The following is a 27,947-nucleotide window of genomic DNA, read 5'->3' as shown; positions in this document are numbered from 1 at the left end:
CAGGAATTTTCTTGTCCTTCTTGGTAAGCCCAATGCTTAGCTCAGTGCCTGGTACACGCAGCAGTTGGTGCTTACTAAATGCTTATTGAGTTCAGTTAGGATTCATCAAGAGGAAATCTTGCCTCACTAATCTATGGAAATCTGAAGTAAACCTGTGGACAATGGAGAACCAGTGAGCAGTTAAATCATCTTTAGGCTAAGTCTTTAATAATATTCCAATGCAAAGTTGCCTCCTGTGAATTTGGGTAAAACTGGTTTTACTGGCTTAATCAGTTCCCAGTATCCACAGGGGGAGGAAAAGGATGATATTTTAACATCCAAAACAGACAGACAAGGACAAAAAGTGTCATTTTCCACAGGACTGAGGGGCACGTCATCATAGAATCATAACACTGGATGTGACTTTAAGGGATGACCTAAACTCATCCCCCCACCTAGCATAGGGGACTCCTGTACAAGATCCCTCATAAAGAGTCGTCAGCCTCTGCTGTAAGATCCCCAGCAATGTGCTCACTGGCTCACCCCGAAGCCCATTCCAGTTTTGAACAATGCATCATTAGAAAGTTTTTTCCTCCTATTGAACTGGAGGAAGTCCTGTAGTGAATAGATATTGCTCACTGTAGCTTGATAAATTTTCCACATACACATTATTATGTTCCAAATACTTATGATATGCTAATTTCCAAAAATAAATAAGGTCCTAATCCTGCTCTCCGGGTTGGTACAAAAGGCTCATTCTTAATCCATCCTTTGTGCCCCAAGAGCAGAAAGTTGCAGACTTGAACCACTACTATTCTATAATTAGAAAGCTCTCAGAACAGAATTGGGATGAAGAGGCAGGGGGCCACAATAAAGAGGTATAACTTTGGGGTTCACTATCCCTCTGCCTTGCCTCTAAGAATCCTTGTCCTTCAGGACTCAGTTCAGGGACCACAGCCTCAGTAAAGCCATCTCCTTTCTTTCTGGTTTTTACTCTTCTCCCTCTCTAAAGTTTGGCTTGTTGTATACTAATTTGTGTATATGTAGTAGTCCCCTTTAGAATGTAAGCACCCAGGGGCAGCTAGGTGGCACAGTAGATAGAGCTCTGGCCTTGGAGTCAGGAGGACCTGAGTTCAAATCTGGCCTTAGACACTCGATACTTACTTGCTATGTGACCCTGGGCAAGTCACTTAACCCCAACTGCCTCACCAAAAAAGGAAAAAAAAAAAGAATGTAAGCACCCTTAGAGGAATGACTTCCTATTTTTTTTTTCATTTTGTCTTCCAATAGGAACGCTACTCCATTGAGTACTAGATGCCTTCCTTTCCAGAGAAGAGGATTCAGGCTAATCCAAATTTCACAGAACAAATCCTTTTGTGAAGGGGATTTAGATGCAGTCAAAGGGCCGCACTTGAGGATCTAGAGAGCCACGAATGGCCTTGAGGCTGCAGGTTCCCCATCCCTGTACCTAATAATTCCTCAGTTTGCTCATTTCACATGACCTACTCCTCTGTCCTACCATAAACTAACACAGATATGATTATACCTTTGATCTTGAGTCACCTGTGTCTATGTTCACAAACTCTGAGATTCCCTTATCTGATTACATTCCATTGTCATTCTACCTTTCCCGGTGCCTTACAAGCTGAAACCCTGTCCTTCAACCATACAATGACCTATAATCCCTTAATTTTTTCCCAGACTATCACCCCCGCACTTGGCCACACTCTCCTCCATTCCCCATCTTGACCGTTTTCTGAACCAATTCAAACCCTACACTGCTTTTTTCTCTTGAATCCCTTGTGCCCTTATCCAATTACCAATCTTACCCTGCCAAGTCTTGGCCGTCAATTACTCCCACCATCCACTGCCTTTGCTCTTACACATTTACTGCTGAAGCTAGAGAAAAATAATGAAACCATGCTAACTGGGTCCGCTACAAATTTATGTGACATCATCCCAACTGGTCCTCAGTGCAGCAAGGAGATCTATGCTACATTAATTGACTCAATATCCCACTCACCACAGTGGCTTTTCCAAACCTTTTTATCTCTCCTCAAACCTCTCATAGCTCCCCCACCTCTCACTTTTCTCAGCTGAAAACCCTGCCTCATATTTCATTGAAAAAATTGGGGCCATTCACCAAGAGTTCCCTTTTCCCCCCTCTTCCTCAACACTCATATTCATTCCACCACCATCTCTTCCTCCACTCCTTTCTCATGTGAAGAGCTGGCACTTCTCCTTGCTAAGGCAAGAAGGGATTCCCTCTACTTGCACAACTGATACCATTTCATCCCATCTTCTCTAGCAAACTGTCCCCTCTGTCATCCCAATTCTCTCATTTATCTTCCATCTCTCCTTGTCTACTAGATGCTTTCTTACTGCCTTCAAACATGCCCATGTCTCTCTCATTCTCAAAAAACCTCCCCTGGATCCATCCATCCCTAATAACTATTGTCTCATATCTCTCCTCCCTTTTGTGCTTAACATCCTTGAGGCCATCTGTAACAGATGTCTCCACTTCCTTTCCTCTGTCTCCACCTAACTCTCTAGTCATGTTTCCAGTCTCATTATTTAACTGAAACTGCTTTCTCCAAAGTTACTAAAAATCTCTTAATTACCAAATCTAATGGCCCTTTTTTCAGTCCTCATCCTTCTTGCTGTGTCTGTAGCCTTTGAGACGTTGATCACCGTCTTCTCCTCTACACCCTCTTCTTTTAGGTTTCTGTGATACTACTCTCTCCTGGTTCCCCTCTGACCTGACAGCTCCTTCTCAATCTCCTTTGCCAGATCTTCATCCGGCTCTTGCCTGCTAACTGTGGATATCCCACAGAGTTCCGACCTGGGCCCCATTTCTCCTTCTATAGTAGCTCTCTTGATGACTTCACCAGCTCGCAAAGATTCAATCATCTCTATGCTGATGACTCTCAAATCTACATATGCAGCCCCAACCTTTCCACTGACCTCCAGTCTGAAATCTCTCACTGCCTATTTGGCATCCTGAACTGGTTTCATCTCCTGAATCCATGGGTTTTCACTAGCTAGCCTCCTAAAATGCTGCTCTCCCTCCTCATCTCTGCCTTCTGGCTTCCTTCAAGTGCCAGCTAAAATCCTACCTGCTACAGGAAGCCTTTCCTAATCCCTCATAATTCTAGTGCCTTTCCTCTGTTGATCATTTCCAATTTGTCTTGTATGCGACTGGTTTGTACACAGTTGTTTGCATGCTGTTTCCCAATTCAACTGTGAACTATGTGAGTACAAGCACTGTCTTTTGCCTTTCTTTGTGTCCCCAGTGATTAACACAGTGCCTGGCAAATAGCAGACACAATAAATATTTATTGACTGACTGACTGACATCCAAGGTGTCGAGGTCCAGCTAAATGTTCATTAAATTATCCCTATTAGCACTGTCTTTGCCTCTTGGGATTTACCAAATCAGTATCTGTGGAATCTACATAAAAATAAATATAAAACAGAGAATTACAAAGCTGTAATTTCTCAGATGTCCTACATCTTCCTTGATAGTATTGTGATGAATTACTGACACCATACACAGAGGCTTAAAGACAGGTAGGCCTGAATTTCCTCTCTGGACCCTTTCAACTCTAAATCTATGAATTATGAACTTTGTAGGTATTCTTTTGTTCCGTGAAATAACAGGATAGATCCTATAGGAGAGGGGGCATGGTAGGGGAGATAGAGAATTGGCCTTGGAGTCATAAGAACAGAGTCATATACTGTCATATACTGGCTGTAACCATGGACATGAGTCACTCAACCTTTCAGTGACCCACTACACAACCCTATAAGATCCTGTTACATAAGAGATAGTGATCTACATTAGGAGGAGTTTCTGTTCTAGGAGTCCACACATTGCTGAAATCAATGGTCTGAAAAAAAAATTATGATAGTTGAATCACATGTCTTACCTCACCCATTATACCCGCCTTTATATATTGATTTGCTATGTTGAGTGCAACTTTCAACCACATCTTATCTTCTAAGAATGACCAAAACACATCAAAACTTTCATATAAATCTTCTAGAGAGATAAAGCAGGCCTGAAAAAATAAGATATAATAATAATAACATGGGAATAAACAGCAGGAGTAAGACTATGAGAAAACAGGAACTCTATCCATGCCAAGAAATTGGCTATTTTGTGAAGCATAATCAGGACATTAGTAAGGCTATGAATGTGAGGGAGGGGAAAGGGTAATCAGTTGAATAAACCAATCATATCACTCTATCCCAAATATCAAGATGCTAAGCCTCAATATATTCATTAGGTAAAAAACACAACTCGATTTCATTAAGTGTGAACAAGACTTGGATGCCTCCTTGAATCAGTCAAAGTTGTTTCAATCAGGAGCAAGAGGAAGTCTTTTCTGGTTGGGTGAGGGACTTGGTCGTGGCCATGTGAGGAACACCAAGAAAGCCAATTTGGTTTGACCACAGAAAGTGTTAAAAGGACTAATATGTAATAAGTGTCAAAGCCAGGTTGCAAGGGGTTTTAAAAGATCCAATTCGATTTCTATTTAATCCTAGACATAATAAGAAAATTTATTTAGTAGGGGAATGAAATGGTCAGGTCTGTGGCTTTAGAAAAATCATTTTGGTTGCTATATAGAAAATGGATTAGAGAAGATAGAGACCAATTAGGAGGCTGCTACAATAGTCCAGCTAAGGAGTGATGAAAGCCTGGACTATGGTGATAGCCATGTGAGTAGAGAGAATGGAATGGATGTAAGAGATGTTGTGGCTATAGAAACCACAGTACTTGTCAACTGATTGGATATGTGAGCAGTCAAGGCAGACGCTATCACTGAACTTAGGACTCAGCAAAACCACTGCCCAAGCTTTCTTGTTATAGGATATCCTGTGACCTCCCCAAAGTCCTCCCATGACACCTCATCACAGTATAGAGGACACCTGTGATTGTCATAGGTTAGGCCAGTAGAAAGAAAGCTCTGGTAGCTTCTACCATGCTGGAAAAGCTTCCAGTCTGATTGCTAAGTACCAAACTAACTAAGAATGGAGTGGCTTATCATAAGTAGCTGGACATTTAATAATGAATTCTTTAGCCATTACAATCCATGAAAAAGAAAAATACTTCTGCCATTAAAGTAACAGTGGTGAGAGAGACAGACAGAAACAGACAGGGTGGGGGGGGGCATCAGGCAGAAGGAGCTAAGAATCAAAGATTTTAGACTATCCAAGAATACTAATTTAAATGTTGACACTTGACATGTAAGATCCTTATCCAAGTATCAAAGAGGGAAATGTAGGCTTGATGACAGGAAAAACTGCCTCACAAGTAGATCAGTCTGAAAGGACAACGGTTGCCTCAGATGGTAATGAGGTTTGCCCTCACCAGAGGGCTTCAAGAAGAGGTGAGATGACAACTTGTGGGTTACTTTGAAATGGGAATGCCTTAGGTCCCTTCCTGCTCTAAAATCCTGTGATTTCATGATTCTCTGATCATTTGGGTGGTTTTCAGAATAAAGCATAAGAATTCTCTGGGGGGAAAAAAATCATACTGTGGTACCTGATTTACATGAAAGAAAACTTTATCAAGGGGCATGCTGGTAAATGTTTAAGAGCTCTCTATCCCAAAAAGAAAAAGAAAACATGCTGGAGACACTTTAAAGTTTAATCTGCATTATTAATGTTTTCTCTATCACTTTCTTAAGTCTAGACAATCAACAAATCAATAAATCAAGCCCTGATTTGTAATGTTTACTGATTTCTGAGGGGCAAATCCTCACACTGAAAATTTCACAATTGGCTCCGTCAGCTGGTTCAAGGTGACTCCAGTACACACCTTCATGTAATGTACAGTGAAAAAAAGTAGTGATGTCTGACCTGCAAAATGGTTTCACAGGTAGCTGTATAACCCATTTCTCTTTTAAGCAGACAACTCAATTCTCCTATTATATCGCCGCTCGTGATGTATTCTGTAAATGTTGCCGGTAATTTTGCCTCTGCTCTCAGCTTAGGATGAATCCCAAAGTGAAGAAATGAGCCATTTAGCTGCAAAGAGAGAAACACACACACACACACACACACACACACACACACTTAAAATTCAATTCAGAAATTATGCTGCCAAGAATAATAAAAGCTTAGTTTTTTTAAGTGTCTCTTGATTACAAGTATTTTATATATATTGTCTCATTTGTTGCTGACAACTACCCTATGAGATGGGTAGAGAAATTATTATCATTTTCATTTTATGGGTGGAGGAACTGAAGTTCAAAAAGGGAAAAATAATTTGTCTATAGTCACACACCTAGGGAGTGGAAGAGATGGGATTTGGCTCCAGACGTGTCTCAGACTATAGTACCCTTTCCATTATCCCATGTTTTATGTCTCAGGAAGTAGGAGCCCCCTTAGAATCTTGTTATTCCTGTGCTCAAAGGGAAATGTATTTTATGGAGTCTAGCCAGTTTGAAAAATCAGAGTTTTCAGGGAAATCACTGTCTGGCTTAGATTTTAAACTTGAAAGTCCAGAAATCATTTTCATCCTTTAAATGTTCTATTCAGCTCTAAAGTTTCTTAGTATCTTAGACACTGTCAGTTTTTACTCGACTTTGCCTTTTCTCATATATTACTGATGAAAAAATTCTAAGCAATGATGATATCAAGTTCCAACGCCCCACCCAAAAATTCATCTGGTTGGGGAGGGGGGGAAAAAGGATGACAAGAACAAAATAACATTTTAAATGTCCTGGATTTTCCTTAGGGATGACACCTATCCCTAAGAGAGTAGTTCAGAAACTAAGATCTCAGTCTAGTCTCAGACAAAAGCCTGGACTGCTATCTTCATGTATCTCTGCCAATGGGAATCCTACTTACCTATCTTCCAAGATCCTATTCGAATGAATCCTTCTTTTCCTTGTTTAAAGTGTTTTCAAGGCACCTGGGGGTTTCCTCTCCACTCAGTCTATCCCTCCCTGCCTCTCTCACTCAACCTCCCACCTACTCAAACACAAACAAAGTGATATAGGCTTCAGGTGGAGCTGAAGCATCTCTGATCCAAATGCTAGCAGGCTTCCAACTTGTTTATCTGCATTAATGGTAGAAGGGTCCAGTAGACTTTGGACTGTTTTTGAGAGCAGTCCTGGACCGGATGAAGGCACTTACTATAGCTTCTCCCTGGTTGTGTGTGTGTGTGTGTGTGTTTTTTAATCATTATTTAGTCTGGCACTTTTAAAAGACCATTACTTTAGTACACATAGGGGAGTGTCAGCAGCTCCCCTGCTGACCTTTCACACAGCTATCTTAACCAAAAGTCCTTCTCTGGCGTAACTTTCTTTAAAAAACCTCTTCTTGTCCTTACTTTTTTTCTGGTCAACCTCAGCTCATTCTGATCTTTGACACTATTGATATTATTCTTATGAAGCTGTACTATGCTTTAACCATTTTTAAACTTTGTTTTTAATAGTATTTTATTTTTTCCAATTACATGTAAAGACAATTTTTAATATTTATTTAAAAAATTTTTGAGTTCCAAATTTTCTCCCTCCCTCCTCTCCCTCCTTCCTAAAATGGTAAGCAATTTGATATAGGTTATATGTTGTACCATACTTTTTTTTTTGCATTAATCCTCCCATAACCTAACCTTGTTTTTATCTTTTGTACGTCTTCTTAAGATTTCAGTCAACGAGTGCCCTGTGTATCTACATCAATCCCTTTAGACAATATTCTCTTTTCTTTATCACAAATGTTTGTCTTTAGAGTTTCATACTTAACAGTTTCCCATTGCTGTTGAGGTGATCGTCCATGGGATTCTACCTGTTTTCACTTTGTACTCTTTGAAATCTCCTCTTTAAGATGCGTGCCAGACTATGTCCAGCCTTCTTTTCCTTCTCTGTCACAAACTCTAGCATGGAGAAATGTCACTTCTGCACACAGGGTCCCAAAGTTTCTACCCCAGAAGTTAGGTCCTGTTTGCTGTTGAGAATCAGATCCAGGATGGCCATTTCCTGAAGTACCTTTGTCAATTTATCAATCAAGTGATCGTTCAATCAATAAGTGTTGTTGCTGTTGACGTTGTTGTTCAGTCGCTCAGTCATGTCCAACTCTTCCTGACCCCATGGACCATAGCATGCCAGGCCCTTCTATCCTCCACTAATTCTCAAAGTCTGTCCAAGTTCATGTTCATTGCTTCCATGACACTACCTAGCCATCTCACCGTCTGCCCTCCCCTTCTCCTTTTGCCTTCAATTTTTCCTTATATCAGTGAGGAAAACTTTTCAGTGAGTCCCATCTTCTCATTATGTGGCCAAACTATTTAAGCTTCAGCATCGGTATTTGACCTTCTAGTTAACAGCCTGAATTAATTTCTGTAAGTATTGACTGATTTGATCTCCTTCCTGTCTAAGAGACTCTGAAAAGTCTTCTCCAGAACCACAATTTGAAAGTGTCAATTCTGTGGTACTCAGCTTTCCTCATAGTCCAACTCTTGCAGCCATACATTGCTGCTGGAAAAACTATAGCTTTAATTTTACAGATCTTTGTTGGCAAGATGATGTCTCTCCTTTCAGGTACACTGTCCAGATTTGCCACAGCTTTCCTTCCAAGGGGCATCTTTTAATTTCATGGCTGCAGTCATTGTCTACAGTGATCTCTGAGCCCAAGAATTTAAATATCTGAAACTGGTTCCATTTCTACTCCCTCTATTTGCCAGGAAATGGTAGGACCAGTTGCCAAGATCTTAGTTTTCTTATGTTAAGCTTTAAGCCAGCTTTTACGCTCTTCTCTTTCACCCTCATCGAGAAGCTTCTTAATTCTTCTTCATTTCCTGCCATCAGAGTGGTATCATCTGCATACCTGAGATTGTTAATATTTCTTCCAGCAACCTCAGTTTCAGCTTTTGATTCATCCAGACTGGCATTTCACATCATGTCCTCTGCATATAAGTTACATAAATAAGGTGACAACATATAGCCTTGTCATAGTAAAAATTTTTTAAAGATATACACAGAAATGGGCAACAAGGTCGGGAAACTAGGAACAAATACTCCGAAGTGGCACAGTCTCATAAGAATATGAAGGAAGTGAAACTCAAAATGAATTAAATTAAGGAAAATAAAAAGGGAGGCAAGACGACTATCAAGCAAGGGATAGAATCTTTGGAGAGAATGGGAAGATGATCGAGAAAGATGAACACAGAGAGCAGAACTATTTAACTCTTCGTTTGCTTCTGAGGTTTTCCTGCTAAGGAGAATATAAACTTCAGCCTAAGAAGATGTCTTGGTTCATTAAGTCATATTTAGATTTCTGATATTGAAAATCATGAGCAAACTCAGCTTCAAATTAAAAAAAAATAATTAGGGACTTTATGGCTAAAAATAAATAAATAATGCAATATGGATAAATACAAGTAGAAACATGCACCGTATCTATATATTGACAATAATAATAGCTAGTGGAGGATTCTGGGAATATGCTGAAGTAGATTAGAAAACTTTCAGCTCTTCAAATTTCCTCCACAGAAAAAGACAGAATATTGCCCTCGGAGGGAATGCAGAGCATCAGAAATAAACAAAAGTCAGGGCAAAAAACAGTTGTTCTCCTAAAACAACTTAAGAAGACCCTAGGAGCTAGAGAGGGGCGGAGCCAAGATGGCAGAGTGAAAGCAGTGACTTGCTTGAGCTCTCCCCCAAACCCCTCCAAATATGCATAAAAAATGGCTCTAAACAAATTCTGAAGCAGCAGAACCCAGAAAAAGACAGAGTGAAACAAATTTCCAGCCCAAGACAACGTGGATGATTGATCAGAAAGGTGTATTGCACCAGGCGGGGAGAGCAGCGTGGGTGCGCAGGCCACAGCAAACCTGGAGCAGGCCTCAGAGGACTGAATCGTGGGCAGCTGTGGAGGTTTCCAGACTCCTCAATCCACCAACGCCAAAGACAACTTAGAAGGTCAGTGGGAAAAGTCTGTTTCTGTCGGTGGTCAGAGAGGAAGGCGGGGTCTCAGCTCCATTCCCCAAGAGCCTGGGGGGGGGAGGGGGCAGTTGCTTCCCGAGCTTCTGGCCCACAGACTGAGGGGGAATCCAGTGGCTGATCAGAGAGGGATTGCAGGGATCTCTTTGCCAGTGCTGAGGCAGGAATCTCTTGCTTTGCCCGTGTTTGGATCTGGGTCACAGTTCTGGGCAGTGGTGCTGGGGTGAGGAGGAGCGCTGGCTTGCTAAAGCTTGTAGTGATTGTGGAGAGAAGACCCTCCTCACAGTTACAGGACAGAAAGAAGTCCTTGTAGTGGCAGGCCAGGAAAGGAGTAAACACCTTGCCCCTTATCACACCACCTTGCAAGAACTGAAAATTTACAGGTCCCTACAAGTATCTCTGAAAACAGCTACACAAACCCGTGAAGCTTGGGACAGTACATTCTCCACATTGGAAGCAGACTCTTACCTTAACAAAGAGATTAAAACTCAAGTAATTGGCCAGGATCATGAACAAGCAGCCCAAAAAGAGTCAGACTATATTATCTTACTTTGGTGACAAAGAAGATCAAAATATACAACCAGAAGAAGACAAAAAAGTCAAAGCTCCTACATCCAAAGCCTCCAAGAAAATAGGAATCAGTCCCAGGCCTTGGAAGAGCTCAAAAGGGATTTTGAGAAGCAAGTAAGGGAAGCAGAGGAAAAACTGGAAGAGAAATGAGAGTGATGCAAGAAAATCATGAAAAACAAGTCAACAGCTTGCTAAAGGAGACCCAAAAAAATACTGAAGAAAATAACACCTTAAAAAATAGCCTAACCCAAATGGCAAAAGAGGTCCAAAAAGCCAATGAGGAGAAAAATGCCCTAAAAAGAAAAATTGGCCAAATGGAAAAGGAAGTCCAAAAGATTACTGAAGAAAATACTTCCTTAAAAATTAGAATAGAGCAATTGGAAGACAGTGACTTTATGAGAAATCAAGACACAGTAAAACAAATCCAAAAGAATGAAAAATTAGAAAACAATGTGAAATATCTCATTGGAAAAACAACTGACCTGGAAAATAGATCCAGGAGAGAGAATTTAAAAATTATTGGACTATCTGAAAGCCATGATCAAAAAAAGAGCCTAGACATCATCTTTCAAGAAATTATCAAGGAAAACTGCCCTGATATATTAGAACCAGAGGGCAAAATAGAAATTGAAAGAATCCACAGATCTCCTCCTGAAAGAGATCCCCAAAGGAAAACTCCTAGGAATATTGTAGCCAAATTCCAGAGTTCCCAGGTCAAGGAGAAAATATTACAAGCTGCCAGAAGGAAACAATTCAAGTACTGTGGAAACACAATCAGGATAACACAAGATTTAGCAGCTTCTACATTAAAGGACCGCAGGGCATGGAATATAATATTCCGGAGGGCAAAGGAGATAGGATTACAACCAAGAATCACCTACCCAGCAAAACTGAGTATAATCCTTCAGGGGAAAAAATGGTCATTCAGTGAAATAGAGGACTTTCAAGCATTCCTGATGAAAAGACCAGAGCTGAATAGAAAATTTGACTTTCAAATACAGGACTCAAGTGGAACATGAAGAGGTAAACAGGAAAGAGAAATCATAAGAGACTTATTAAGATTGAACTGTTTACATTCCTGCATGGAAAGATGATATTTATAACTCATGAGACCTTTGTCAGTATTAGGGTAGTTGGAGGAAAAAAATTATATGTATGTATATAGATAGATAGATAGAGGGCACAGGGTGAGTTGAAGATTAAGGGGTCATATCTGGAGAATAAAATTAAGGGATGAGAGAGGATGATACTCGGAGAAGAAAGGGAGAGGTAGAATGGGGTAAATTATCTCACAAAAAAAAACAGAAAAGAAAAGTCTCTTACAGTGGAGGGCAAACAGGGGAAGGTGAGAGGGAATGAGTAATCTTATTCTCATAGGATTTGGCTTAAGGAGGGAATAACATACACATTCAATTGGGTATGGAAATCTGTCTTACCCTACAGGAAAATAGGGGGAGAAGGGGACAAGAGAGCAGGGGATGATAGAGAGGAGGGCAGATTGGGAAAAGGGTAATCAGAAGTAAATACTTCTGAGGAGACAGGGTCAAAAGAAAGAATAGAATAAATGGGAGGGCAGATAGGATTAAGGAAAATAGAGTTGGTTTTTCACAACATGTCTACTATGGAAGTGTTTTGCATAACTGCACATGTACAACCTATATTGAGTTGCTTGCCTTTTCAATGAGGGTGGGTGGGGAGGGAGGAGGAGAGAAAATTTGAAACCTAAAGTTTTAAAAACATGTTTAAAAAAAAAGTTTTCAATTGCTATCGGGAAATAAGAAATACAGGAAATGGGGTACAGAAGTCTATCCTGCCGTACAGGAAAATAGAAGGGGGGAGAGAAAGAAAAGAGGACAGACTAGGGGAAGGGATATTCAGAATGCATGCCATCTTGGGGTGGGGGGAAGGTGAGACGGGGTGAAAATTTGAAACTCCAAAACTTGTGGAAATGAATGTTGAAAACTACAAATAAATAAATTTATATTTAAAAAAAAAAAAGAAGACCCCAGGAAAGACCTGACCTCCAGAGGCAGAGGGTCAGCCTGAGTGAAGTATGAAGTTGACCTCCAGGTCAACTCTGCAGAACAGACAAACAACAAGCCCTGGGAGAAGCTTAGGTTGGATGGGAAGCAGCTTCAGCTTTGGAAACTTCCATCTCACCAACAAGGTGGGGGACTGACAGCTGAGTATTAGAAGATTGCAGGCTATTCCATTGTGAAGGAATGCCAAGCACAACTGTGCTGACCAGATGTGTCCCAGGCTGTGGTTGCAGGAAGGAGCTAGCACAAAGCTGGGGAGTGCAGTAGCAGAGGTACGGGAACCCTGTTGGCTGTGGGCACTTGCAGGAGAGCTGAGTTCCTGCTTTTGGTTCCAAGGCAAAGAGTACACCTGTAGTTTGTAGTTGCAGGAGGGACTGCAGGGAGTAAAATCATTTGTGGGGCTCTGGCAGTGACTTAAGAGTGGAGAGGAGAGCCCAAGATTGAGCCCTGGGACGGACCTCAGAAAATAATAGTAAGAAGGACCTGAGACTTGGGGCATTATTCCCCACACTCGGGACTATAACTTGATCACACTAATAGCTGCTAAAAACAAAATAAAACCAAATAATAATAATGATAAGTAAGCAAAAGAGAAAGAACCTAAACATAGACTGCTATTATTGGGATACAGAAGATCTGGGATCATATTCAGAGGAAGATAATGGAGCTAAAAAAGCCACTCCTTTTTCAATAAGAAACATCAAATGATCCCAAGCACAAAAAGATTTCTTGGAAGAACTTAAAAAGGACTTTAAAAATAAAGTAAAAGAGATTAAGGAAAAATTAGGGAAAAATAAAGAGCAATCCAAGATAATCAAGAGAATTATGAAAAGAAAGTCAACCAATTTGAAATAGAGAATCAAAAACTTAAGGAAGAAAATAACTCCTTGAAAACTAGATTTGGGCAAAGGGAAGCTAATGACATTCTAAGACATCAAGAAATAATAAAACAAAATCAAAAGAATGAAAAAATAGAAAAGAATGTAAAACATCTCATCAGAAAAACAACTGATCTGGAGAACAGATCGAGGAGAAATAATATAAGAACAATTGAACTACCTGAGAATGGTGATTAAAAAAAAAGAATCTTAATACAATATGACAAGAAATTGTCAAGGAAAATTGCCCTGAAGTTCTAGAACAAGAAGGCAAAACAGAAACAGAAAAAATCCAGCGATCACCACCTGAAAGAGATCCCAGGAGAAAACTTACAGGAACATCACAGCCAAGTTTCAAAGCTTCCAGGTTAAAGAGAAAATATTGGAAGCAACAAGAAAAAAAAACTTTAAATATCATGGAATTACAATGAGGATTACACAAGATCTGGAAGCTACTATACTGAAGGATCGTAGGTCTTGGAATACTGTATTTCGTAGAATAAAGAGCTGGGGTTATGACCAAGGGTAACTTTCCCAGCAAAGTTAAATACAATCCTGAATGAAAAAAAATGCACATGTAATGAGCCGAAAGACTTTCAGGTATTTGTGACAAAAACAGCAGAATTTAAAGGAAAATTTTACATATAGCATCTAGGAGAAATATAAGGTAAACATATAAGGGACTCAATAAGGCCAAATTGTTTGCTTCTTATATATAAAAATATTATCAGTTCTTTTATGACTGTCATTTTTATTTGGGTAGTTTGAAAGAAAGGCTTGGTCTGAGACGAGTATGATGGGGCGATTCTAAAAACAACTGTGTAGGGAGAGATAAAAAGGAGTAATCATCTCATACAAATGAGGCAAAAAAGGAAAAAAATTGACACAGAAGAAGCTAGTGGGGGGGAGGACTGATAGTGCTGAAACCTTATTCTCATCGGGAATGGGTTAAAGAGAGAACAACATATAACAAGATGGCAAAGGGATAGGGTCAGGGAGAGGATAAGGCAGGGATTCTTGGAGGGGTAAGTAGGCTAAGGAATAGGAGGGCAAGGTGGCAGGTAGAAGTAAAGCAGAGGAGTGAGGAGGGATAGGAATAGGGTGAGGAGAGTGAGGAAAAATAGGAAGGAGGAAAATATACAACAATAATTATAGCTTTGAATGTGAAAAGGATGAATTTACCCATAAAATGGAAACCGACAGCAGACTAAAAATCCAAATTCAACAATATGTTGCTGTCAGGAAACGCTATAAAAATGAGAGATACAGACAAACATAAAATAAAGGTCAGGAGTAGAATTAATTATGGTAAAAAAAAAAAAGCAGGGGTAATAATCATGATCTCAGACAAAGTCAAAGCTAAAATAGATTTAATCAAAAGAGAAGAATAGAGAAACTACAGTCAGTCATATTATTCAATATTGTTTTAGACCATTTAAAATAACTAGACAGTATAAAATACTTGAGAGTATACCTACCAAAACAGTTACAAGAACTATACAAATATAAATATAAAACACATTTTATGCAAATAAAGTTAGTTCTAAATAATTGAAGTAATGTTTATTGTCCATGGGTAGGCAAAGTCAATATAATTTTAAAATGACAATTTTACCTAACTAATCTGTTTATGTAATGCCATCCCATTACACTACTAAAAAATTATACTACTGAGTTGGAAAAAATAACAACAAAGTTCATTTGGAAAAACAAAAGGTCAGGAACGTCAAAGAAACCAGAGGGGAAAAGATATAAAGGAAGCAGATTCAGTAGTATCAGACCTTAAACGATATTATAAGGTGAGAGCATTGTTGAAATGCAAAATTGATAATTTCAATTATTTTAAATTAAAATTTCCTTGTATAAATAAAATCTATGCAGCCAAGAATAGAAGAAATGCATAAAACTGGGGTGAAAAACTTTCGTAGAACAATCTTTCAGATAGAATATGATTGGGTTGAAGTGTGTCTGTGGTATAAGAAATGATCAGCTGGTTGATTGAGAAAAACATGGAAAGACTTGGATTTATGAAGAAAGATGCTATCCACCTTCAGAGAAACAGATGACAAGTGGAAATAAACTAGTATGGTCTTATATATATATATGTGTATGAGTATATGTGTGTATATATATTTGTAGATATCTATGTATATACGTATATGTGTGCATATATATATATATATATACATATACATATATACACACACACATAATTCTTGGGGGCTTTGGGAGGGAGAGGAAAAATAAAGTAAAAATTGCACAGCAGAGAACAAAAGAAAATCTACAAAGAAGCAAAAAAAAGCTGGACAGCTTTGAAAACAACATATAGTATTTATAATAGAGATTTTCTTGAAATGGAAATTTATTGTTTTATATTGAATTCTCTCTTATGTTCTGCTGTGTACATGGCAATTTTTTTCTTTTCTCATTTTGTATTTAAGTTCATAATAAGTTTAAAAGAGAGAACAACAACAATAATAGCTAACATTTATATAGTTTTAAGATTTGCAACTCACTTCATGTTATCTCGTGCGATCTTCACAACACTGTTGTGACATGTGTTATTATTATCCAAATTTAAAGAAGTTGAGGCTGGGGCAGCAAGGTGGCTCAGTGGATAGAGCACCATCCCTGGATTCAGGAGGACCTGAGTTCAAATCTGGCCTCAGGCACATAACACTTACTAGCTGTGTGACCCTGGCCAAGTCACTTAACCCCATTGCCTAACAAAAAAAAAAAAAGAAGTTGAGGCTGAGAGATATTAAATGACTTGTCCACAGTGACCCCAATATATGTCTGAGGTACAATTCAAACTCAAGTCTTCTTGATTCCAAGCCCAACACTCTATCCACTCAGCCACCTCACTATCCCTGTTAGGTGATGATACTTTTCATATGGCATTGAAAAGCTATCACTACAATGAGAGACTAAAATAATAAAGCACAGGTAAGTTAGCAGAATAACAAGTACACTGACCATGTATGATGAAGAAGCCATAAACCTTTCAGATGATTTTGAAAAGCTCACGTGTGGCACTAAAAGGACACCTCTCGTGATATTAGAAGGTGGACCACATCTGGCATGGTGGTCTCTAGGCTATTCTCTTAGAAAAGTCTTATGTAGTTGCCCTAACTCTGGTCTGCTTCAGATCAGTTGGGTTTCAAGGCCTGGTGCACTGGCCAACTGAAATGTGCCTGTCACCTATGCTTGGAACACATTTTCTCCTACCCCCTGCCTCTAGATTTTTTGTTTTCTTCAAAACTCAGATTAAGCATCATTTTTTTAAATGAAGTCTTTCCTGGTCCCTCCAGCTTCTAGTGTCTTCTCCCACCAATTATATTTATTCCATATACACTTAATACATATGGGCATGTCTCTAGATAGAATATAAGCTCCTTGAAAAGAACTGATTCCTTTTGGTCTTTGTATCCGATAGTGCCTGCTGCATAGTAGGCCTTCAATAAATGCTTGTCCATTGATTATAATATGCATCCTAGGCATAAATGTTTACAGTCATCTGTAAAAGAAGTTTTATAAAAACTTTCAAACTCTTGTGGACCTTTTTTTCTCATTATTTTAAATTACATTTTTGTCATTGATATTAAGCAGTCTCTTAATAAGTGTTACATAGACTGGTAACTCCTGACCAAACAGCTTCTCTGGGCTATCATGAGCATAAGTTCTTATAGTCTTCCTGGAAGTCATAACAGCACCAACTAGTCCTTTCAAACATTGTGATTTACCCATTTGTTTAATATGTTCGTGCCATGAGTGTGGAATCCTTAGTAAAACAATGCTAGTCAATTAACTGAGTAAATACCTGGTGACAGTCTCTGGTTGACTAAGGAAGTTGGGAGAGGGAGTGGGGAACAGATGGAGCATGATGCCAGGGTATGACTCCTCTGTCAACCAAATCGAATATTTGAATATTACAAGACCCCAGCATCTGCAGAATATTTGGGATAACCAATAGAGTAACATAATCCATTTGGTTTATCTACCCAATACTTGATAGAACAAAACCAGATAATTAATAGGAAATTGAAACTCAAAACTTGTGAGAAGATGGTAAATTAATACTTAGTTACCTTCAATGAGGTCAAGCCATTAGGCCTAAACTGAAATCCCCAGGGTACTACATGTATTTATCAATGTAATTGCTGAACCACTGTCAGAAGTCTTTGAAAAATCATGAAGGATAAAATACCATAAGGACTACAGGGTGGGAGGAGAGTAAATGTTGTCTTGGTCCTCAAGGAAGGGAGAAATGCCCCATTTTTCAAACTATAGGCTGGTGAGCTTGACTTCAATTTCTAGCAAAAGTCTATGAATGATGTTTGAATACTTAGAAAAGGAAATGGTGATCAGCTGGAGTCAGTATGGATTCATTAGAAACAAATCATGTCGCATTAACCTCATTTCGTTTTTAAAATAGTGTTACTAGTCTTACCGAACTGAATTGACAAAGGGAAGATTGAAAGCCGTGTAGCATTTGGGAAATTTGGAGCACTTTCAACAATTTCAAGATGCTTCCTGACCAAAACAAAGACCCTAAACCCATATTTTTAAGAGCAATGTTCTCCCAGTGATGTCATTGGCTGTGAATCATGAAACAACACCATTTCTGGAAACTTGAAATTGTGGGCGACTTAAAGGACAATGGAAAGATGCATAATGGCACAATCCAACTGTAGTATATTGTCAATGTTGATTTATATGCGAGAAGCAACCCCCTGAATCATTTTTATATTTATATGTTTTATATTTATATTTTATAGGGTTTTTTAAATCATATTTTAAGAGGTTTTATGAAAACTTTCAAAATTCCTGAGTTTGATGCTTATAGTTCAAATGTGAAATTGATTATTGATTAATTCATGGTTAAGAGTTTTCATTAATCACTGAACCTAATATCTATGGATCAGATTTGAATTTAATTGTATAGGCCTTATTAAGAGTTTAGGTACCCAAATCTTCAGGGCTACAAGCTGGTCCTGTCTCTTGAGGGAGATAAGGAGGGTGAGTGGTGGATAAGTCAGCCTGGGCAGGAGATGTTTTGCCCAGCACTGGGTCTGTCTGGTACTGATTGGTATCTGGTATAGGACTTTCCATAGAATGTTACTCAACACTGTATTTTCCCTGTTGCTATGGCCTCTGGAGACCCCTCTTGTCATTTGGTGTGATGTATAACCCACCCTTCACCATTCTTATAAACCAATCACAGTCTTAGTTTAGTTTGTATCATTGGTCCTTATGTAACCACCAAACTATAAAAAGCTGCTCTGATTGTAAAATGTATCTCTGGTCACTGAGGGGCCGTTCACCTCTACTATTGATCACCACTAGCCTTGCTAACAAATAGATTATGCTTGGAACTTTGTGCCTCAGATTTTCTTCATTGCAGATTTTTATCACAATACTGACACATATTGTCATATTATAAGACCAGCTAGATAATTCCAGCATGGAAGTTACCACTAGAAGCAAATTAGACACTTCAAGAAGTAATTCAAGTCATTATGACAGTATTTGGAGGACTTGATTTACTAAAATGGAACCCAAGTAGCCTTAAAGATTCCATGTCTATCTAGCAATACTTAGCCATTCGTACAATAAATCAGGTTGTATGACAATTACTATACCTTTTGTTTTTTACTCCTTATCTAATAAATTATGTTTAGGAGACAAACTTATTAACATTTCAAAGAGTATTTAAATTTAAGGTTTCCTATTTAATAATTCAATATCTGCTATTATTTTATTGTGGGAGATGTTAGCATGAAAGCAAGTGGGAACCAATACATGTTATCTTACCATTTAGGTAGATAGCTACAGTAGAAATGTTGTTTATAAGCTATCAAATATGACATATTTATTACTTTCCTTTGTCTTACTCATAACTTGTTTTTCAAGCTGAAACTATGTCTGTGTTTTTAAACCTAGAAATGTCTTCCTTGATCAGTGACACAGAGTGAAGACTATTAAGAACCAAATACTTCCCTAATTTAGTTCTTCAAGAAATTAAAGTCTGCTATCTTTGTGCCCCAGCTCTCATGCTTGGAATGCATTCCCTCCTCACCTCTGCCTCTAAATCCTTTGCTTCCTTCACAACTCAGATGAAGCGCCACCTTTTTTTTTTTGTACATGAAGTCTCTCCTGATCCCTCAGCTGCTAGTACCCTCTTCCACCAATTATCTTATGCTTATTTCATAAATATTTACGCAGGCACATGTTATCTCCCCCCAGTAGAATATAAACTTCTGGAGAAGAGGAACAGCTTCCTTTTTGCCTAGCGTAGTGCCTGCCTCATAGTAAGCATTCAGTAAATATTTTGTTAATTAACTGAATATGATATACATCTTGGGCATAAATGTTTAGTCATTTAAAGAACAGGTTTTATGAAAGCTTTTAAATTTCTAGAGTACCATTTTTCTTATTATTTTAAATTACATTTTTATAAATGATATTAATGTCTCTTACACTTGACATTCCTGAAATAATCAAATAAATTCCTTGTGGCATTTCACCCTCTTTACATATGATATCTCCATAGTCAAAACAAGCAAGTTGGGCTTTTTCCTAAAAGAAAAAAATAATAATTATCAAAAAATCTGATGGTTCAGTTTTCTAAATGAAATACTAAACAGAAATATGGCATAGATACACAGAGATTGAGATAGCAAGAGACAGAGACAGAGAGAGAGATGAATTACTTGGAACTACCAATAATATTACTATGGTTTAATTTTGTGATAGCAATTCTCAATCATGTGTATTTGTACTCACCGTAGGCTGACTCAAAACATTCAATCTTGACCCAGATGAAACCAGATTGAGCCGGTTTCCCCACTTTTAGTCAAGAAAGGTAGATAAACATGCATCAATGGCTTAGGAACTCATTTGATTGAAAATCAATGAGCTTTAATTACAGCATCACAGGTTTAGAACACAAAGGACCATAGAGGTCATTAAGTCCAACTCCCTAATTTTACAAATGAGGACAGAGATGTTGAGTGACTTGCCCATAGCTAGTGAGAGTCTGAGGAAAGATGTGAAGCCGGGTATTCCTGATTCCCAAGTCTAACACCATCCACTACACCACACTCCCTTTCACTGCATCGTGCTGCCTGTCAAGGTTAGACCTGGGAAAATGGACTGTTCACAAAAGGTTCTGAGAGTTGTGATGGAGCTGGTTTTTGAGAGCTGATTGTTAATTTTCAATGTGAGAACTGACACCTCGGAAATCAGCAAGTGCTACAAATCAGGGCTTGATTGATTGTCTAGATCAGCTATGTCAAACTCAAATAGAAATGGATTCCTTCAGGACTCATATTGAGTCAGACCACAAATTAAATCATCTATGTTGTATTGTATTTTTATTTATTTTGTTAAACATTTCCCAATTCTATTTTCATCTGGTTCAGGCAGCACTGGGGAGTTTGTTGGCAGTTTGTGGCCAGTGAGCTCTAGACTCAAGTGACAGGGAAAATGTTAATGAAGCCAATTAAACTTAAAAGTGTGCCACGTGTCCCTTCCTCTCTCCATTCCAGCTGGTTGGTAAACATTTACCCACCAACCCCTGAGGATACTCAGTATCAAGTGTAATGTGTGGTTTCATGATGAAGAATTAAAGAATGTGTGTCAAAATCTTGGGAGCTAAATGCCAAATTGTGTAAAATAAGTTATTGCAGCAAAGGGAGGGCTTATTACACGTTAAAATTTTCAAAGATGTAAAAAGACATCAGAATAATTGTATGTTAATAAATTTCATTATTTTATTTTATTCTAATTAGTTTGTAGGCAGCTAGGTGGCACAGCAGATAGAGTGCCAGGCCTGAAGTCAGGAAGACTCAACTTCCTGGGTTCAAAACCAGCTTCATACACTTACTAACTGTGTTACTCTGGGCAAGTCACTTGACTCTTTGCCTCACTTTCCTCATTTGCAAAATGAGCTGGAGAAAGAATCGGCAAACCATTCCAGTATCTCTGCCAAGAAAACTCCAAATAGGATCACAAAGAGTGAGACACTACTGAAAGAACTGAACAAATTCATTTACTTACATATACAATATAGACATGTATAATATCTATATTTGCACATATATATGTATGTATTCTGTTGATTGATATTAGGTAATTTGCCTGCATGCAATAGTAATTTTCAGAAAAGGCAGAAGAATAGAAAAGACATACAATACAGAAAACCTTTGGCTTGTTTACTTAAAGATGGAAAGATAATTGAAATGTTGAAAATAATTTGTTCCTGAACAAAGAATTTGAAAGTTGGGTCATTATCTATACCACTTTTGCCTATCTTCTTAGCTCTTATGGCAAATTCTTCTTTAAAAGGCTCATTTCAATCTTCTCTCATACATATTCTCATCCCCAAAACAGCCATCTCTGGGAAGATTTGTATAATATGAACAATTATTTTCTAGGAAAAAAGTAGTTCTGGGTATCCTGGGAAAAACACTTCTTTTCATAGGTGGAGAGGTTCCAAATTCAATTGTTATGGTGATGGAGAATGAGGGTGGGGGAGCTATTCCAATATTCAATTAATTCTTTTCCTATCACTATTTGTTTGAGAATGGAATGCTGAAGGTAAGCAGACGTCAGTCTGTAGGGTGGAGATAAAGTTCAACCAAAAATAGGATGAAAGCTAGGACCTCAAACCTAGAATAAGAAATTTGGAGAGATTGAAGAGATGGTAAATGCTCTACATGTACATCTAAGCAGACAACACCAGCACCACACCCTCAGTATGGGAGAAAGTGGATCATTTCAATTGGCAGTCCCAAAGAGGACATCGTAGTTGCATGGAATCTGTTAATAAAACATAAGGCCCACACCTGGAGGGAATCTGAAGAGGTTGCAGTAGGTCTATGTACTTCCTTGTCTGGTCCTTCATCCAGGTATACACCCCAAAGGTTTCTGTGTTCCAATATACACATTCCCTGTCTCATGCACCAGAAACCTTGGGTTGGAGAGTACAGGGTTTTGAATAGGCCAAAGCGATCTAAAGGAATAAGGTCATAGTATGGGAACAGAACTTGGGTGCAGGTATTCTTGCCCAGGAAGAAGAAACCATAGCATAGGTGTGGGTCACATAAGATACGGATTATGATATAGATTTGTCAGCTTTAGTTTCTCCATGAGATCCTTTAAATCTTTTTGGGGCTAGTTTGCTAAAAACTTTACCATATAAATCAGCAGACTCAGAAAAGGCTAGACAGTTGCACTTATGGGAGAAAGGCATTTTAGGCTCACTGGAATGTTTTGTATCTGAAGTTAAATATGGCACTAGTTCAGTTTATGGCTTATTTAAAGATATTAACAGGGGGTTGTACATTGTGACAAGGATTTAGGAAAGCCAAGTTTTCAAATAAGGCCTTGAGAGCCAAGAACTCCTTTTCCCAGTATGATGTAATTCTGGTCTGCAAGGGTTCATAGGTCTATAACTGGGTTGGATTCTGGTTGGGCTGAGACAATGGCCACGATCAGTTTGTGTAAACTGCATCTGAGATAAAACAATGTTTCAGAGCTTCAACAATCTGATTCGATTTAGGTAAGCATTCAAAGACTCAGTTCCTCTGTAGTAGGTTCATAAGTGATACACTCACAGTGGAAAAAATTAACAATAGTAGTAGCCCAAAAACTCCAGGAAGTATTCCAATGAGTTGACATCTATTGAAGAAGGCCTTTAGACTTGCAAGTCCTTTCCTCAACCTAGGTACACACCACAGATGTCTCCATGTACCAATATCTACGTACTCTTCATCCAAAATATATACTTATGGGGACTGGGGAGGACTTTCCAGTTAAGGACAGCATCATCCCTGTAGACATCCTTCTACATGCATCAAGGAGATATTGTGTCCTAGGAACTCAATTTCCATGATTTCTAATACCTAAGCTTTTTATGAAACAAGTATTTTTTAGAACCTTTCATACTTGCATGAATGGGGTGGTGTGGATGGGTTTTGGTCTGCATCATTGGAAGAAGTTTTGAATCAATGAAATCACATGAGTTTTGAGCACAGTATGGTGAACCAGGTGTTTAAAGTAAATCTCTAAATGATCTTAGATGATCACACACCCGTTATTTGGTCTGGAAAGAAAACATTCACAAACCACTGGCATTCTGTAAAGCCTGATCACAGTCTTACAGTACATTTAATAATGCCCATACTAAGTCAGAAAAACAATCTTCCATTCATTCCTTCACGAGAGTCAAATCAAGTTTTACAACCTATCCAGAAATTCCAGTTTGTAATAGATTATGGGCCACCCCCACCCCTCAAAGTATTCTAAGATGTCCTGGATCAGTGGGTGATGAAGATGATAAAAATGCAAGCTAAACTGGTTCACATTAACATAGTGCTTTTAGGTTTGTAGATGAGGAACCCTGAGGCCTAGAGATATAAAGTGACTGGCCCAGAGTCACAGCTAGTAAACAGCACAGTGGGAATTACCACCTAGGTCTCTTGAATGAATACTAGCTAGGGTCAATGCTCCCTCCAGGCCTCACTGACCCAGGGAACAGATGTATCATCTTGGGGAACCACAAGGAAGCAATCATTGCAAATAACACCAACTCTGGCGAGCTGACCTTAGGGAATACAAACAGATTACCAGCAATTCTGAGCCCCTAAGATAAACAAGAATCTTTACCTTAAAGAATTCAATGAGAACATCCTTATTCTCCAGCCAAACAATATTGTGAAGGAACTTCTCAGGAGTGGGGGGAGGGATCGTCATTGGAAAGTTGTTCAGCGATTTTATTTTGGCAAGAAATAGCTAAATACAAACAAAATGATAATTAGCCAGTCAGCTGACATTTATCTTTATATCTTTTCTTTAAAGATTAGATTCTACCTTTAACTCACTGAGTCTTTTGTTCTACTTAAATGGTCAATTGTCTGTCTTTCCCCTCCCCCTTGCTCTCATCTTGTTAATTATTCTCATAGGCATATTCACTCCAATTGTACATACTTTTCTTTACTATGTACTTACTATTGTGAATTCAGTCAAAGGGCCACGTGTGGCCCCGAGGACTCAGTTCCCCACCCTTAGCCTTAACCCATCTAGTTATCCATTCCTCTCCCACCCCATTCACACTTCCCCAAACCAGCACTCCCAAAGCAAAAAATCAAGTGAAACCATTACTGTAGTTGAGGCCTAGCAGAATAGGTTAGTGGAAACAGAGGGTCTGAGCACTCAGTAGCTTTACCAGGAATCGTCTCATTACCTTTTTCATCTTGCTTCCTTCAATTTTATCAATTATGCCCCTCGACCAAAGGAATCTTAGATTTTTCAGCGCCTTACCAAGCACGTTCCGGATGGCTTGCTTGGTTTTTAAGGCAATGACAACTTCTCGGCACTCGTGTTCTATCAGGCCTGAAGTAAATGATTATTAGTAACAGTAGCTTGCAGTAGATAGGTGGTGCTTTAGAGTTACAGGACACTTTCTATCCATTATCTCATGTGGTCCTCACAAAAAGGCTGTCAAGTAGACAGAGCGAGAATTCCTATCCCCAATTTATAGGCAAGGAAACTGAGGTTTGGGAAGGCCAGGTAACTTGCCCAAGAGCCAGGTCTTCTGACTCTAAGCTCTGCTTTTTCCACTCCATCAGCGTGAGTCTGAGGAACTAACAGAGGGCCGTGAGGAACTAACAGAGGGCCGTGAGGAACCCACAGTGAGAGAGGAAGCACACTTCCTCCCCAAGGAGGTAGCAATCTCAATAAGCAGGTATTTACTCTGGGCGGATCTAATTCAAGGGAAATTACTACATTGCGCCAAATGTAGAGAGATACTTAGTAATAACACTGATCATTTATACAGTACTTTGAAGTTTTACAAAGTGTGGAACCATTCGCAGTTTCAGAGGACCCATGATGAAACTTTTTTTGCCTCAGTTTCCTCATCTGTAAAATGAGCTGGAGAAGGAAATGGCAAACTACTCCAGTATCTTTGTCAAGCCAAAAAAAACCCAAATGGGGTCACGAAGAGTCAGACAGAACTGAAATGACTGAACAACAACAGGAGGAGAGACGCTATCCACTTCCAGATAGAGAGATGATAGACTCAGGTGATAGACACAGATTGAAAAGGATTTTTATTTTTTGGACAAGGCTAGTGCAGAAATGAGCTTCCTTTGACAATATATATTCATAATGGGTTTTTTTTGGGTTTTGTTTGTTTTTTGCTTTCTCTGTGCTCGAGGGAGAGGGAGATAGGAGGCAGAGAATTCAGAATTAAAAATAAAATTGAATGAAAAAATTAAAAGAATGAAGACAAAAAACTTTTACAAAGTACATTATATCCATTATCTCATTTGAACCTTATAACAATTTTGTCAGTAATAAAAGTATTCTTTTTATTCCCATTCTACAGATGAAGAAATTGATCGTCAGAGACGTTTAGTGAGTTGCCCAGTTACACAACCACTAAGTATCATAAGCAGGGTGATTTAAATCCAGGTTTCTTCTGGCTCCAAATCCAGTGTTCTTACTGCTACTCCACACAGCTTGACGTAAAACAACCATCCTTAGCTACCTACACTCCCTCTCTCACTCAAATTTAAATAAAAGCTTACAAATGTTCTAGTACATATTAACACAGCTATGAAAGTATGGGGTTTTTTTACATTGCTCCTTTTAAAATTATCATCTCCACCCATGACATACCCTTCTATAACACATATCCTTTCACCAACAAGGTATCAACTTAGGTTCACTATACTGTTCTACTTTTAACTATAAACTCTACAATTTTCCAAAAAAAATCATTTTTGCATTGTTTTCAGTTGTTCCAATCGTGCTCAACTCTGTAACACTATTTGGTGTTTTCTTGGCAAAGATACTGGAGTGATTTGCCATTTCCTTCTCCAGTTAATTTTATAATTTAAGAAACTAAAGCAAACAAAGTTAAGTGACTTGCCCAGGATCACACAGCTACTAAGTGTCTGAGGCCAGATTTCAACTCAGGAAGATGAGTCTTCCTGGTTCCAGGTGCAGCACTTTATCCACTGCGCCACCTAGCTGCCATATTTGAGTTACCACTAATATAAATCGGCCCTGTCCATGAGGAAAGCTACCTTTCAAAGTAGTGTTATTTCTTCAGACCTTTCTACTCTTCTTTTTTTTTTTTTAAACTTTCCAACCACATCCACTTTCTTTAGGTCTAACTGTTGGGTCAAACCCAGTGTCCTCTTTCTCTTTCCTTGCTACTCAATCCCTAGGAACATTCACATGCACAGTGATAACTCTCAATGGCCAGTGGACACACTTCCCAGACAGGATCCAGCTGGATCACAACACAGTTGCCAGTTTTCTAGGTTTTGTATTGTTTTGTTTTGTTTGTCTCAGTTTTCCAATTCTTTCTTCTCAGTTGTCCAGATTGTCTGTTTACATTTTTGTTTTTGTCCAGCAACAAGTATGTGCCATACCTACTTGGAAACAAAGGGCTGCGCCATCATCTGATTATGTAGAGGTTATCAAACTTGTCTTAGCACTGTAGTGTTGAGTTTACAAGTCCAGCTACATCAGAGGAAGCTCACTCCTAGGAGCACAATTCAGTTAAATTATCATAGGGCTATGAAAATTGGTGATAGGACCAGCAGCTTCCCTGATGAAGCTTCTTTCTCCCCATCCACAATGGGGAGGCTTTACCTAAAAGAAGATAAAGCTGCCCCCCTGGGGCCCAATTGGCCCTGGGTTCCCAGATGCAGCTTCCTGGTCATTTAAGGGCATAACAAGACCCAGCCACATGGAGTCTGGACCTCTTGGACTTGGTGGATTTCTGTAGCCTATGAGAGTCATCGTGTCCTTTCTTTACTGTATCCTGCCCTGATGACCAGAACTATATCCATATGGAGACAAGAAAAGCCAAGTCCAAAAGAGATAACTGTGATTATACTTTGTTGCATATCTTTACTGTTTTAGAAAAAAGTAATTTTTAAGATTTCAGTGACTGGTGAGTCCCTCATTTCATCTCAACATTGAACCTAAACTAAGAGAGTGCTGGTATTAGAGCCATACCTCCCACGACAATGTAGTAAAATAGGATAGTTTTCCCATGGTGTATAATCATGAAGAAAGAGACAAAGATGATAAAGACTGTGGCGATTTCATTCAGATATATTTCTTTCTACACCATATCTCATCTTTAAACCATCTTTATAGTAATCTTGCCACAACCTCAAGCCAAAATCCTCAGTAACTCTTTCCTATATAAATTGGCTTGACTGACTATAGACAATTGTCTTCCCACCTCTCTCTCTCTCTCTCTCCTTCTCCCTTCTCCTCTTCAATCCATCCTGCACAGATACCAGACTGATCTTCCTCATGCATGGTTCTGATCATGTCATGCCTTTCACAAAGATATTCGATGACTCTTCACTGCCTCCAGAATAAAATTGGAGTTCATCAGCTTGATACTCAAGTCCTCCGCAATATGGCTCCAACCTATATTTATAGCCTTATATCCTGAGTAGTAATCATTCAATAAATACCTTTTGTTGATAATGACA

The 27,947-nt window shown here is 38.8% G+C and overlaps 1 protein-coding gene across 1 annotated transcript in view; it reads right to left on the bottom strand.

Moving 5' to 3' along the window:
* Window positions 1-27,947, bottom strand: part of SLC9C2 (solute carrier family 9 member C2 (putative)) — a 113,205-nt gene that overhangs the window by 6,910 nt on the left and 78,348 nt on the right. Inside the window, exons 19-23 of the mRNA XM_078155789.1 lie at window positions 24,665-24,813; window positions 24,088-24,213; window positions 19,897-19,995; window positions 5,845-6,012; window positions 3,909-4,040 (exon numbers count right to left, since the gene is read on the bottom strand). Of these exons, the coding sequence (XP_078011915.1) occupies window positions 3,909-4,040; window positions 5,845-6,012; window positions 19,897-19,995; window positions 24,088-24,213; window positions 24,665-24,813 (674 nt within the window). The remainder of the gene's footprint in view (window positions 1-3,908; window positions 4,041-5,844; window positions 6,013-19,896; window positions 19,996-24,087; window positions 24,214-24,664; window positions 24,814-27,947) is intronic.

Source organism: Phascolarctos cinereus, unplaced genomic scaffold (assembly GCF_003287225.1).
Source record: "Phascolarctos cinereus isolate Bilbo 61053 unplaced genomic scaffold, phaCin_HiC Scaffold_5;HRSCAF=322, whole genome shotgun sequence".
Classification (NCBI taxonomy): domain Eukaryota; kingdom Metazoa; phylum Chordata; class Mammalia; order Diprotodontia; family Phascolarctidae; genus Phascolarctos; species Phascolarctos cinereus.
This window is presented reverse-complemented; position numbering and strand designations above follow the sequence as displayed.